This window comes from Oryza brachyantha, chromosome 11 (genome assembly GCF_000231095.2).
Source record: "Oryza brachyantha chromosome 11, ObraRS2, whole genome shotgun sequence".
NCBI lineage: Eukaryota > Viridiplantae > Streptophyta > Magnoliopsida > Poales > Poaceae > Oryza > Oryza brachyantha.
This window is the reverse complement of record NC_023173.2, coordinates 15362134-15377217: the sequence shown is the minus strand read 5'-3', so window position 1 is coordinate 15377217 and position 15084 is coordinate 15362134. Positions and strand designations below refer to the sequence as shown.

At 40.4% G+C, this 15084-nt stretch overlaps 1 protein-coding gene and 1 pseudogene across 1 annotated transcript; one reads left to right on the top strand and one right to left on the bottom strand.

Annotated features, from left to right (window-relative positions):
* Window positions 1-4504: 4504 nt before the first annotated feature.
* Window positions 4505-11556, bottom strand: LOC102719535 (annotated as a pseudogene).
* On the top strand, window positions 11114-14245 carry LOC121055686. The gene is made up of 3 exons (XM_040528567.1): window positions 11114-11222; window positions 11478-12281; window positions 12500-14245. Exons 1-3 carry the CDS (start codon window positions 11114-11116, stop codon window positions 13984-13986), a joined length of 2400 nt encoding a protein of 799 aa, XP_040384501.1. The 3' UTR covers window positions 13987-14245.
* Window positions 14246-15084: the final 839 nt, after the last annotated feature.

The window sequence follows — 15084 nt, the reverse complement described above, 5'->3', positions numbered from 1 at the left end:
ATCTAATTTTGCAGTTTAAGAACGATTTTGGAACTCGATGACAAAGATGAGGTACTTAAAGTGTACTTATTCCACACTCACGATGAAGGTGGGAATAGGCCTGTTTTTCTAGCCCAACAAAGGCCCATATATTGACCGGTAAATCGGCCGGTTCTTTGTACGCGACGCTGTGATGACCCATATTAAGGATCTGTTTAGTTCCCAAAATTTTTGTGAGAGAGGTCGCATCGACGCGTACGGTCACATATTTAAAATATTAAACGCAGTCTAATTACAAAACAAATTTCAGATTTCGCATGGAAACTACAAGATGAATCTTTTGAGTCTAATTAATCCATCATTAGCACAAGTTGGTTACTGTAGCACTTATGGCTAATCATGCACTAATTAGGCTCAAAAGATTCGTCTCACTATTTTCCCCCATAACTATGTAATTAGTTTTAATTTTTATTAATATTTAATGCTTCATTTAGGTGTCCAAAGATTCGATCTGATGTTTTTGGGAAATGATTTTGAGAACTAAATAGGGCCTAATTCTTTCGATGGGCCTACGGCCCTTGGGCCTTGGCTACGTTGATTGGGCTGTGGGATGTTAGCTTTGTGGAGAACATTATTCCATGCTTCTGATTCCGTTTGCAATAATGTGAAATTTTGAATAGCCTTTTGTCATTAAAATGTCTCGTAGCAACGCAAGATTCTCGTATAGTTCTCAGTTTTAATACTATATGATATAACTGGTGGATGTTTATCATTGAGAAACAATTCAGAAATTCAATTTGCTGCTGAGAGGTAATCAATCGTATAAAAAATCTAGGCACACGGTCAAATCTGCGTTACGCTCTACATAATTAATTACATCGGCATATGCCAGAAGGGAAACAAACATAGTATTCCATCCATTTTAAAATAGAGAATAAGATTTTGACAAAACAATTATTAATATATTGTCTATAATAATAAGAAATTTCTTTTGAATATGAATCTACAATTATATTTGGTTAAATCATGTTCTAATGAAGCAAAATAAGTCATATATTTTCAAATGTAGGGAGTTGCACCGTCATTCATACTCCCAGTGTCCTAAAATAAATTGGTTTCTCCAGTTTAGTATCCTCATTTTTTTGATTTTGTTTATTATGCTTATAAGCCAAAAATTTAAATTTTTAATCTTAAATTTGGAGTTTTTTCATCATAATTTCTTTTTCAGCCCTTGCTTTTAGAATAAGAACACATATATAAGTTTTATTTAAAAATTATTTTTTATGCAAATATATTGTTTGTCTTTTTCCATAAAAAAGCCAAAAAAAAATGAGCCCCTAGGATTTATCTCAAGGTAATTAAAATGATTTCTTCCCTACTATCTATCCTTGCTACATAAATCAAAAAATTTTATAACTTCAATGTTACTTACATATCTTTTTTTTATTCATGAGAGATATTTTCTCGTTTTCTCCTTCCTATTATTTTTTTTCTAAGGGTACAATAAATACTTATATTTTAGATTGGAGTGAATGGAGGGTAAGACCATAATACCCTTTAGATATCATGTTGTGACTATTCAACGACTCTTCAGTCTCCAAAGCATGTTTATAATGTCTCCTACTAGTCTCTTCATTTCAGTATATAAAATATTTTTTAGTTCATATGAATATTAACGAATCCATATAAGTATATATGTGTGCGCGCGCGCGCGTTCATAGATAAATTTAGAGAATGTTAAAACATCTTATAACTTGACATGTAGGTAATACTGGTTGTGATCACAAAACTAGTGGACATGCGTACCTCCACTCAGGGGTGGTACCAAACGTGGGGTAACTCTCGAGCCTCGTGCCTAGGCAAAAAATTGTATTGAAAAATTACTATGTTTTAGTTAAAATTTATCTAAAAAATAATATTTCATTATTATTTGTTGAGCCATAGACTTAGTAAATTTTTGGTTACGCTCCTGCCTCCGCTGCTCCACGGTCTCCTCCTCGCTTCTTTCTTTTTGTTTGACTTGGGTACTCTCTATGACATTCTGGTCACGCTTTGGGAAATCTTGCGGCAGCACTTGCATGGTTGTCTAAATCCAGTTCTTGTTGTTTGACTAAATTAACCTTAGTATTATTGAGTTGTATAGATAGGGCTAAATTTTTTTAACATTCTCATGAAAAAGTGACATTAATGATTATGTATATAACTAATTATCACCGTGTGCAATCAGATGACGCATGTGCGTGAATCTTTAGTGCAAGAGAATCAAGGTGAGGTGTACGTTACCGCTATAAAATTCGGAAGAAATTTGGCTGCACACGCTAACAAAGTTGACCTCGTGATCGAAAAGTCAATCGATCAAAAGTTTAAATATTGTGGTGCCACGTCAGCAGTGTGGTGGCTTAATCAATCAAAACCATCGATCTCCATTCTGAGCATATAGTAAAACATGTCCAGTCTTTCAAAACCAAAATCAGGTTAGTGTTTCGAGAGCCGGTATCAATAGTTTGGAGGTTAAGTTTAAATATTGTTTAATTACGGGGTAAAATGGGCAAGGGAACAGTTGGGGGTAGTGGCGTGGACTTCTTTCCTAATATAAACCGTACTTTGAATTGGCCACAAACCCACAACCCACTTTGAATTGACAATTTTTAGACAGAGGAAGTTTTTATCGATTTTAGATGATTACATCAAGATGATTACTTTGAAGTGGCAATACCAAAGTAAAAGGCATGGTATTGGATCTTTTCTATCCAGGTTTCAAGTCCTTACACACAAATGCAAAATTAATGAGGACATATATTGGTCAATCGTTTAAAAAACTGAATCCATCGATCGATTTTGTTATGAGTCCGACTGGCAGACGACATGCCGTACGGACGATATAATTAAGTTACGTAGCAACTTGTAGTATTTCTGTTCTAGATTAGCCGACAGCGAGCGGAGCGGGCCTTACCTGCTAACGGTTTCCATCGGCCTGGTCCACGAGAAACTCTGCGGGAGCCACACGATCGCGATGAGCTGACACCGCAAGCTCCTCTCGTTTGTCCGATCCGATGGAGCGTCCGGCCACGTGTTCCCATCTCGTCCCAACCGCCATCGATCGAACGGGGGCCGGCTACGTCACCGCCAGAGGAGTCTGAACTGGATCCACTCATTTGAGTATTTGACCAAGCAAGATGATCTCTATGTCAGCAAGCTCGCTGTCCTCGTAGGCATCAAAATCCGGCCTGGCCTAAGTTGGGTGGCTGAGCCTCGTCTTCGTCAGCTGCGCGACGTGCGTGAGAGGCTGAGAGATCAGGGAACCCGTCCGGGTGCGTCGGACATGAAACCATTAGATTTCACAAAATAACACATAAAACCATTATGTTTCGAGTGGTATCACATGATGTTAGCAAGTATCAATAGATATCGCTTGATCCTATATGGAACCATGAATGATATCAATTAGTATCAATAAGTGTCATATAATACCAGAAGATATCTAATGCTATCATCCAGGATATCCATTAAGTTCTAAGGGTGCGTTCGTTTAGAGGGGGAGGTGGGTTAGTTATCTATTGCGGAAAACGTAGTAAAAGATTAGTACATGAATAATTGTTAAAAAAAATTAAAATAGATTAATATGATTTTTAAAACAACTTTCCTATAAAAATTTTCGTAAAAAATACACCGTTTAGCAATTCAGAAAGCGTGTGCGCGAAAAAAGAGAGGGTTAGATATCTAACTAGGGTGGCCGAACACGTCCTAAGTAGTATTACATGATATTAGAAGGTATCAATATGATACCAGAAAGTATCAACAGGTAGTTGCAAGTATCAATAGGTATCATAGGTTCTAAGTGATACACATGATAATAGAAGGTATCAGTAGGTATTAACAAATATCAATAGGTATCAATTGATCACATAAGGATACCTCGATGATACCAGTTAGTTTTCATTCCATCAAGTTGAATATTTAAAAAATATAAGAGTATTTGTACTGGAACTCTAAAGATTGCCATTCCACTATACTAAAACATTGACAAAAATATAAGAGTATCCTGGGTGCGGGTGGGATGCAGCACCGGTGGAAGACAACGTCAGTGGGAGGCAGCGCCAATGGTGGAAGGGCGCAACGCTAGGAGAAGAGCATGCCGACGACACGCTCAAGCTTGGCCAGGGGGCACAACACCGGCGCACACGAAGGCGGGAGCGCGTGGGGAAGTACAGCTGGGAAAAGCGCCGGCGACGGGGATGTGTGCGCGGGAGTGGGGCAAGGGAAATGGCGCGGTGGTGAAGAATGAGAGATATGTGAAATGGACCACGGATGCGGTGTACATGTTTGAACCAACCAAAAAGTAGCCAATGTATTTCTGTTGTGATTAATGCGATCCGGTGGGAACGGGACGACGTCGTGCAGTATTTCTGTTTTGTTGTAGGTTGGATTGAAATCAAACAATAATAAAGGAAATCAAACAGTAACAAAGGAAATCAAACAAAGTAGCCAATGTACATGCACAAATCTTGAAGCAAATAATGGACAGAAAAATTGATTGATAGATTAAAAAATTTCAAGTGATTGACAAATAGCAAACCTAAAAATTAATCAAGCATACAAGAGAAATCAAACAGTGTCCCCACATGAAACAAATCAAACTGCGCAGACTGCTGAATGAAACTGCAAGAAGAGTGACATTTTACCCTACACTAACGACATTCACTGGGTAGACAGCCTACTTAAGAAATGTTTCCCCTTCTTATCCAATTTCCATATTCATCCTTCTCCTGATCACTAATTGATTGGCAAATTTATTTATAGACTTGCCTCATTAGCTTTTGAATCTTCAACCATTTCATAGAAAAGAATGTAGGCTTGACACTTCAGTACATCATCTTGTAGAGATACTTCTGTGATGTTGCTATCGTCTGCACAAAACCACGAGTTATTGCTATCGCTCCCCTGCCCTTGGTTTCCAATCCTGCTTGCTCTCACGTAAGCAAAATAGTGTCCTTCGCTCAATGTTGTTCCATCGTGTACAATGACAGCAACAAGACAGTATTTGCGCTGATCATTCTTCACACATCTAGTGAGTAGATAAAAAACAATAGTGTCATACTCATACCGATGAATAAAATATTTGAACAATATTAATTTGGAATTTATCTAGGATATGATATGAAACTGTTGAACTGGTAAAACTATTCTTTTATAAAGAAAAAATGCAGTTATATTCAACTGAGTGGAAGTGTCAATACTTGGGGTCGATGAAATTTGTTATATCAATTGTCTCCGCAAAGCTAACATGAATGCCCAACTTTTGAGACCTATTACCGCAGACATAGTCAAATCTCTTCAGCTGAATGGTTAGTACAGGTGGCGCCTTGGTAATACGGTACTTTATTGTTGCAGATGTGATTCCCCCCATTTCCACCTTTGGTTTATTATCAATGAGGTCATTTTGATGTTTATCTTCTTCCAGGGCTACGTTCCCGTTGTCCTGATTCTGTGTGCTAGGTTGTTCGTCAGATGAATGGCTGGATTTCTCCTTTTGCTGTGCTTCACTGTCTGACCCTTCAGATTGGTTATCCCATATTGTCTTGGCATTTCCAGGAGTAGCCGAACAGTTAGTACAGTGCCAATTTTCGGTTTTCCCATTTACATGCGAGTTCAAGCAATTCTCAATTGATACAGCGTCTCCTGGTGGTATTGCCAAAGAGAGAACAAGGTTCTCGGTGGTAACTGAAGTGTGCTCACAGTCTGTGCAAGAAACATGCTTAGTAACCTGGCCACGGAAGAGCGGCCCAACCAGTTCCTGATTATTCAAACGATCTACCAACAATCCTAGCACAATGTTGCTGTCTTCCATCACACCAGGTTTGAGATCTGGATTCAGTGAGCAGACACATGAGAAGATCTGTTCTGTGTCCAGTGGAGCAGCCATATGAGAAGATGTCCTTGTCTCCATGAAGAGCTTCTTCAGTTCCTGCTCAAGGGGATCCTCCGGAGAATACGACCCTAACATCGTTGCACGCAGTTTATCAAGTGCAAGGAGGCTCTGAAGGACTGCATTTAAGTAGCATGTGTTTCCGAGATTTCGCATCCCTCTGAAGACATTACCATCAGCCAAGCCTCCATCTATTGTTGCTGTCGTTGGCAACACTTGGTTGTCCTCATTCCTTGTTTGTCTTCCTGAGTTATTATCATCAGGTGCTGCAGGAGGACTGTTTATTGAGGCATCATCCTCTGGCCACAAGATGCTCTTCTCAATGCCACAATTCCATAGCAATGCCCAGATGTGGGTAATAAACTCACCTCCTGACCCAAGATACTTTTGATGTGCTTCTGCATTCCATGTAGGAGCAATGTGTACAAGTAAATCAGCCCATAGACCGGCCAGGAGCTCCCAACACCTCTCTTTACTCTCATTATCAATCAGTAGCTTGCCAAGCATTGCACCTTGCTGCATAACATCTTCGCCATTCATCACAGTGTTTTTATCCTGGATAGCTTTCTTTCCTTCTTCAATCAGTTTGTCGTACCTTTTCAGTAGCGAGTCACAGTCTTTGAGAACGTCATCACGGGCACGCCTTACTGTTTCTTGGAAGACCATCTTGGGCACAAGGAAACTGTCAGGTATCAGGTCAGGCTTTGAAACAAGCAGATACGCACAGTACCGTGAAATGCTATTTGCAACTGTATATGACTTCTGGAGGTCACCAGGCAGCTTCTTTTCATCCATAATATATGATTTGGATGAGCAGCAATTTGTCAAGCATGACAAGAGACCGGACAGGAACCCCGGTTTTCTTAGATTGACACCCTCGTGTTTAGCAAGATGCATCTCACATATGCTGGTCGCGATGTGCCATACCAGAATTATGTGAGAGCATGTCGGCAGGCCAGAGCAGGCCCAACTATACCGATCCACTCGTTCGCTGTCACTATCAGGCAGTGAGATAATGACCTTGCAGAGATAATTATGTGTAAGGTCCTGGGATACAAGCTTCTTCAGAATCTCAGGCTTCACGCATTCTGGAATGCTGATGGGATTACCCAGCTCTGCGCCCTCATCTTTCTCTGCAACTGCACCCATGGTTAGTTTGTGAAGCAGGTTCCAAAACGTTGGGCTGCCATCATACGATTGCAAGAAGACATACTGGTCAATTACCCCATGCCACCGTTCAGTAATCTTAGATTTGAAAAAGGATAATATTAATTTCTCTGTGCAATTAGTTCTCATGCACCTGCCTCTCCACCGTTCATATAAGCATGTCAGGAGTAATCTTGTCCAGTCTGACAGTAAATAAGTGACCATCTCCCAGATCTCCTTGAACATCATGAACCCCATGAAAAACCATGTGATGATGGTATCAACATTAATTCCATGCACTGAATGAGCAGTATCACCCTCTGGGGGTTTAGTGACCTTCCGGATGTCCACCGAAAGCCAGAAGGCAACAGCAAAGGTCATGGCAGACAGAATGAAGCTGAAGAAGAGTGAAGGGAAACCACACCAGAATACCATAGGGTAGCGTGTGTTGAAGTAATCATGGACGAAAGAGAGCTGCAATTCCATTATCCTAAAGGCACGATCAGCATCTTCCTGAATAATTCTCCTCTTGATTAGCTTTTTGTTGATTCTAAGGGTTTCCGTGTGCAGTTCCACACCTTGGAATCTGCATCGGAGCAACCTGGATAACGCAAAGGCCAGAGAGAGATCCTTCAGTCGTTTGGCATTTTTGTCGTCAGATTGTAGAAGATTGCCATCACATTGCCAAATCTTGTCCAGTGTCGTCAGTCTGTCCGTGTTGGTAGTATATTTTCTTTCAGTATACCTCCTACCATGCCGCTTTCTCCGTCTAGAGGAATCAATGTATAGAGCATACCGAGGTTTCTGCAATTTTACACTACTCTTTGTTTCACCATAGACCAAGTATCTGTATCCTTTCATTGTCTCTGGGTCGCAGTCCTCGAGCTTGAAGTTGCACAGGTCACCATCAGCACGCATGTACTCTGAAACAAGGCTTGAACTCTGCCCAAGCCAAATGGATTGTGCTGCCAGATTACGCAGAATGAATCGGTAGAAGCTCCTCAGTATCTGCATGCCCCAAAGAGACCAGAGTGGGAGTATCAACTTTGAACCGCGCGTTCGGTACAAGAACGCTACCCCTAGAAGCTACACTACATTTCTCCACTCAGTGAACCGTCGACCACCTGTGTCTGGAACACCATACCCAGAGATGAAGTCGATGCTGTTGCGAAAATTTACCAGCACAATGGCCCAAACTGGGAACAGCTGATTCTTGATTGGTGCTGTTTGCATTGCCCCTAGGATGTACAGCACTATGGAGTCGGACACAGCATCAGAGAGGTTAAAGATGGACTTGATAAGCGAGTTGTGAAACCGTCTACGGAAGATATCCAGGATGGACATCCCAAGGAACAGCATGGTTGCAACTACCACCAAGAACTCGATGCGAAACAAGATGTATGTCTTCTTATTCAGCATGATGAAAAAGGACGAAATCAGGCCACCAATCTTCGCCATTCCCTCCCCTTATGCAGTATTATCACAGGATACCTACATGTTTCCAAACTAATTAGAAGACATACAATAACATGAATTTTGCTTGTGTGCGTCCAGATTTACGAACAAAATGGGAGTACAGACTGTTCCATGAAAGTAAGCAATCATGCAAGTACAAGCAAGAATAATTTTACGCTTTTAAAGTATTGCACTTGCCAGGTTCTTCTTGTGCTACGAATAATCCTCCCAAAAGCTTTAATGTCCCACGATTATTTTTCCAGCTAGTTTTAAATAAAAGTGTGATGGCACTGATCACATCTCCGGACTGCGGGAACTGTACTTGAGATTTTCCAGCAAAAGTTTTATCTGTAACGAGAAATACAGCCTCCATATGATTCAATAATGATGCAGGGCCAATAATTATGACTATCCTCATCTCATCTATGAGTCAAGGTGAAAATGTGAAATATGTACCTCTATTGGTAGCTGCTTACAGACGATATATACATCCAAGGAGCTGAAGACAAATGGCGAACTCCTCTCAATGCTATATAATGGCCTTTCTGTCAAGACGATGATGCCTTTGTATGATTCTTCTATTCGCCCCTTATGACCATGTAATAAGAAATATGCAACTGTGAAACTTACTAGATGTAAACAAAGGAAAACGTTAGGAAAATGTCTTTAGTGGGTTGCAAACAGGTTTTATATTACCATGTGGCCTCAAGTTAATACTCTCTCCTTTTCATTTTTCATAATGTAAGTTGATTTTTTTCTTGTAATGTTTGATCTTTCAAAAATTATAAAAATATCGTTTATTTTACTTGTGACTTACTTTATTATTAAAATAACTTTAAGCACGACTTATTATTTTTTATATTTATATTAAATTTTTAAATAAGGCGAATGGTCAAACGTTACTAAAAAATGTCAAACATCTTATATTATAATATAAAACGAATGTAGTTAACATGTAACACTATACGCAAGTACACAGCGCCGTAGACTAAGACTTTTTTTGCGGGCCAGCTACCGATCGACAGCGCGCTGATTAAGTGATTAGGCCCGCCTGCAATTTTCACATTTTGATTCTTTTAAAAACTTATTTTATAAATAGACTCCTAATAAAACTTATTGTATAAATAGACCTTTTTGACCGCGCCAACGTTATTGGCGTTGTCCTTCAAATGATAATGTTATGTTCGTGTTTCAGGAGGACGGTGCTAATGTCATTGGCGCCGTCCTATATAACGACGACGCCAATGACGTTGGCGCGGTCAAAAGATCCATTTGTACAATAAATTTTTTAGAGATCCATTTATAAAATAAGTTTTTTAAAAGAACCAAAATATCGAAACTCCAGTTAGGCCCGCCGCCTTCCAAATCGCTGCCTCCTCAGCAGCCGATTGTGCTACTAGGGGCCAGGCCGTCACTTTGCCGTCGGAGATTCTAGCGTTTCGCTCCTTTCAGATTGTCCACGCTTAAGGGTGACGATTGTGTCGAAGCCTTTCCTGTATATGTTTACGGAGGGTAACTTCTGGTTGAAGATGTGGGTGTTCCTCTCCTTCCACAGCGTCCAGCATGTCAGGTGCACTAGGCAGTCGAAATAGCAAATCCAACAACAGTTCCTAGCTTGCAACCACCGACCTCCTACAGCAAGCCTTTTCTGGCTTCTCCGTTTCATAATCTAAGACTTTTTAGTCTTGCCTAAATTTATATGGATACTAATAAATCTATAAATTATACATTCATCAATTGATGAATTTACATAAGACTAAAAAGTTTTACAATATGAAATGGAGCTATGAGTACGTAGTAAAATAAGATTGAAAGATCTTTGCCTAATGTGTGTGTATATATATATATATAAACAGTAACATCTCATCAATTTTCCCAAAATTAATTTGGGCATTTTACATTTGCATTTCTACTCAAAAAATAATTCAAAAATATGGTGACAAAAAGCTACTACCTCGTTCAAAAAATTGCAAAGACAATATTTTCTATCTAGCTAACGTCATTTTATTAGATAATAGAGAGACTAATATTTCAAAATAGAGGTGTAACAAATTAGAGAAGAAACCAAATAGCCCATATAAGTTACCGGTCTTTTCAGCTTTCTCTCTGCAAGACTGCAACTCACATTTGATGAAATAACCGTAATTTTAGGGGGTGATTGTTTATGTGCAAACAAAAAATAATTTGTAAATAATATTTTTATATACATATTCTTAAGATCTAAAAACAAGGTTGAAAAAAAACTTTGGTAATAAAACCCCCTAAAATCAACTCTAAAGCTAAGGTTGAAAGTTCAAAATTTAACTTATAATCATAAACAAAAGCGACAAAATAGAGATGTCAATTTCTCACATTTTTGGCGAGGGTTGATTACCTTCCACAGATAAGAAAATGTGGTGGTAGTGTCAAACCTCCATGCATAACATCAATAGAGCTATTCACCGTCTATCCCAACGAGATCTATTCACCAGCTATCCATTGAATCTAGCTGAGTAAGATGTGCACTGTTAGATCCAACGATCAGAAACAATTTGGTACTGCGAGGTACCGGTACCTTGAGGTACTTTTTGTTACTTTTTGTTGGACTGGAGCAAATCTCTTACCATAATGATGTTAACATGGAGAGTAAACACAGTCTTCTTTGCAGCTGATTTCCTGAATCCTGAATCAACAAGTTCAGAAAGGAATATGATCGGTGGTAAGGCAAATCCAGCTGGTACTGAGTTCCACACCCCCGGTGAAACGACATGGCAATGTCACATGGAGCATCCCTGGTAGACACTGGGTCCAAGTTTAGCTAAGCAAAGACACGGCGAAATCCTGTGGCCTTGTTTGAATGGGACAAGTCACAATCCATCCCCGTGAAAGGGCTGGAATTTTAATCCATCCATATGTAGCCTACATGATATCAAATTGAAGAGGTCAGAACCAATGCAAACTTCAACACTAAAAAATTAGCACTTCTTAACAGGATGTACCTTCTTTCCAGAGTCAGTATCTGTCATTGGTACTGGAAGATGTGTAGGTGAGCTGCAGAGGGCTTGGCTTATAGACACCAAATCAAGACAAGATCCTGCAGGAGAGCTTTCTATGCCAAGAGCTGAGATGCCGTCCTCAGTGGTCATATTTGCAACTTCAATCTTTGCTTCCATGAAAAGGCTCTTTAGGCCTGACAATGCCACCAAGATGGCGAGTGTGGAGCTTTGGGTGGTGATTACTACACTGCTGCTGGTTGTCAGGTACCTTATCGATTCCCTCGGTGGCCCCAGTTACTCCAGTAAGTACATGATAGCTACATCGCAAATTATCTCGCTGTTGAACTACAGCATGGTGCACTACACCCTTGGGCTCATGCAACTTTCAGCAGAAAGAGTTAATGAGTACTTCCAGGTGTGGGCAGTGCTAATGGTAACCCTGCAATACAGCGTCAAGATTAGTTGTCCATACAGCAGGTCCAAGCAGATCCCTCTTCTTGACCTCATGTCCTCCTTCTGGACAGCGAATCTCCTTCGTGTGCAGACAACCTTTCTCAAGATCCCTCTCTGGTTGATCTGGGCTCTCAATGCAGCTCGCATCATTTCATACTTTCTTTCTTCTGATAGGGCAGAGACAAGCAACCAGGAGAACACTAGGCTGGTCAGTGACTACATGAGATACGAGCACACCCACTCTGAAGCTGGCGCGGACCCTACCACAATGAGGGGGTACAGTTACCTGGTCCATGGGGAGGATCTGCTCCTTCGGGAGCTTCAGCAGCAGAGGAGAACTGGACCTGGTAGGTATAGGATTCAGCTAGATCCGTGCCATCAGAAGCTTGTTACAGTGGCAAAGTTATGGAATATTGACAATGGTGAGAGTAGGTTACTGGGAATGGCAGCAGACCCTGACAACAGACTGAAGGATACATGCCTCTCATTCGCTCTGTACAAACTGCTGCGTCGCCGATTCTACAATCTCCTCTCCCTGTGCATGAGGCTAAGCCGTTTGCACTAGAGAAGACAAAGCGGCTTGTCTTTGATAGCATCCTTCAAGGTAGCAAATACTATGAGAGGGCATTCCGCATCACAGAGATGGAGTTGTCCTTCCTCCAGGACTTATTTTACAGCAGATATGCTGCTATATTTGCTGAAGGGTTCCCGTTCTTGAGGATGCTGTTTTCTCTATTGCTAATTTCTGCTGTTGGATATGTTGCATATCCTGTCCGTCACATACCTCAGCGGATGGATCTAGCAGACAAGAACAGGATTACTCATGGAGTGTTTATCACACGCTTCATCATTGGCCTCATCATTACCAAAGAGCTCTGGGAAATTTATATATATGCATTTGCACCATGGAGCAAGGTTCAGATGATGTGCTTGTATGTGAAGCATCGATGCCTGCGGAACCTGCTGGTGGAGAAGGCAATCAGGCTGCTGTTCTGTCTAATTACCAGGGGCAAATGGAATCGCAAGATCTATCAGTACAACCTTCTTCTGGCTGACTCACAGGGTATACGGCTACGACGGGGCTTTGTATCCGTTACGAGCATCAAGTTGAGTGCAGAGGCACAAAAGGCTATATTCGATTTATTCAAGAGGCTTGAGAAAGATAATAATAGCATACAGTCCTACATTTCAAACGCCTTTGTGTCAAACACAAGTAATGTAGGGTGGTTTGCAAACTTGACATGGTCAGTTGATAAACTGGAGGCTGACACCCACAGAATACTGGTGTGGCATATCGCTACCTGTCTCTGTGAGATCAATCTCGCCAAAGAGATGAATGTTTTCTGGCTAAGATCAAGGCCCTTAGTCAGCAAGTCGAGAGTTCCCAAAGATGCATGGGAGCACTACATAACTGCTGTCAGCTTATCCAACTACTGTGCGTATCTGCTTACTATGACACTGGTGCCCGATACAGGCCTGGCTGCTCACAGAGTCTTGACGGAGGTGCGACGTGAAACATACCGAGCTACTCGTAGGGTCAAAACCTTGGAAGATATCTACGATCAACTTGTAATGATTGTCAAAAATTCTGTGGAGGATCCTGCTGCGAGAGCCCCCAGGGAGGAAACACCTCCGGTAGACACTGCCTATGGAATAATGGTGGAGGAACAAGTAATCCAGGATGAGGCAAACGAAGACCCTGAGGAACAGAACAGTACTAGCAACAACATCAGGGTCATCGATGAAGAGCACGATGAACAACCTCCAGAAGTGCCCGAGGGTGATGCTGGCTTTGACAACACCATAATCAAGATGGGAGCAGAGCTTGGGATGCAGCTGATGGAGGCATACAAGGAGCCAGCCTGCCTCTGGCAGGAACTGGCCAAGTTCTGGGCAGGTTTCCTTCTCCACTTAGCGGCATCCACAGGAGCAGCCAAGCACAAAACGCATCTCGATGGAAACCAGGAGCTCATAACGCACCTGTGGGCTTTGCTGTCTCACGCCGGCTATCTTGGGGACGTCAGCCACGGTGAGCAAATCTTGGAGTCCTAGACGAAGCTGACTGCCGTGCCAAATTACGCCTAAGCTGACTAAATTCAAATAATAGAGTATATGCGTGCCTAATCTTGCATGCATACACATTGGCGTACTCGCTCATAAGCTCATTGAAGGTGTGGTACTCTGTTCGTTGTTTGTTATAGCCATTTGTCTGTGACATACTCTCTCCGTGTGGAAAAATATTGAATAGGTAGAAATACTAAGATTTGTTATGTAACATTGACTTTCATGTGGTTTATATATAGCGTATATAAGAGAGAAAGGCTTAGAATACAAGTCAAATATTCTATCTTTATCTCTAGAATTTCTATTGAACTCGGTTTTATATGAGCTAAGCGATAAAGTTGTTTAAAGCTTGAAATCTTAAGAATCACTCCTTGCCTCGTAGTAACTGAGCATGGTAACAACACAACATAACTTTATATATAGCAACAATATTAAAATATAGCTATGACAGATCTACTTTTTAAAGCATTTTTTTCTAACAATAGGGTGCACAAGTTTTTTAAAAATAATATATGAGTTAAGAGATAAAGTTGTTTAAAATTTAAAATATTAAGAATATCATTAGAAATTGTACAAGTATACACTAATGCTATGGTAAATAGCTACGCAATAATTAACCTTGCAACTTCTAAATAATAATGTTTCCACGTCCTCGCAATATATTGAAACATGGTTTCATATGGATTTCACATATACACTACCATGCAAATCAAGACACATATTAAGAATATAGTTCTTTACATGTAATAACACGTTATACTAATATTATTATGAATTACAGTAGCACACTATGTTACTGTTACTATAAAATATGTGCATATAAAATATGTGCATCGTTACTACACAATTATAATAGCATCGTGGTAGAAATACAGTAACATGAGAATTGTCACCATGAGCATGACTCGTTGCTAATAGTTTGTTTTTATTGCACTGTATTGTTACCGTAAAACTTAAAAGTTATTATTTGAAAACGACATGAGAAACTCAATTGTCAACTTGAAACATGAATCAATTTAATTTAAATAATAATATAAAATCAAGTTCAGTAATTATGCATGACCAAATAAATATGCGTGCGCACAC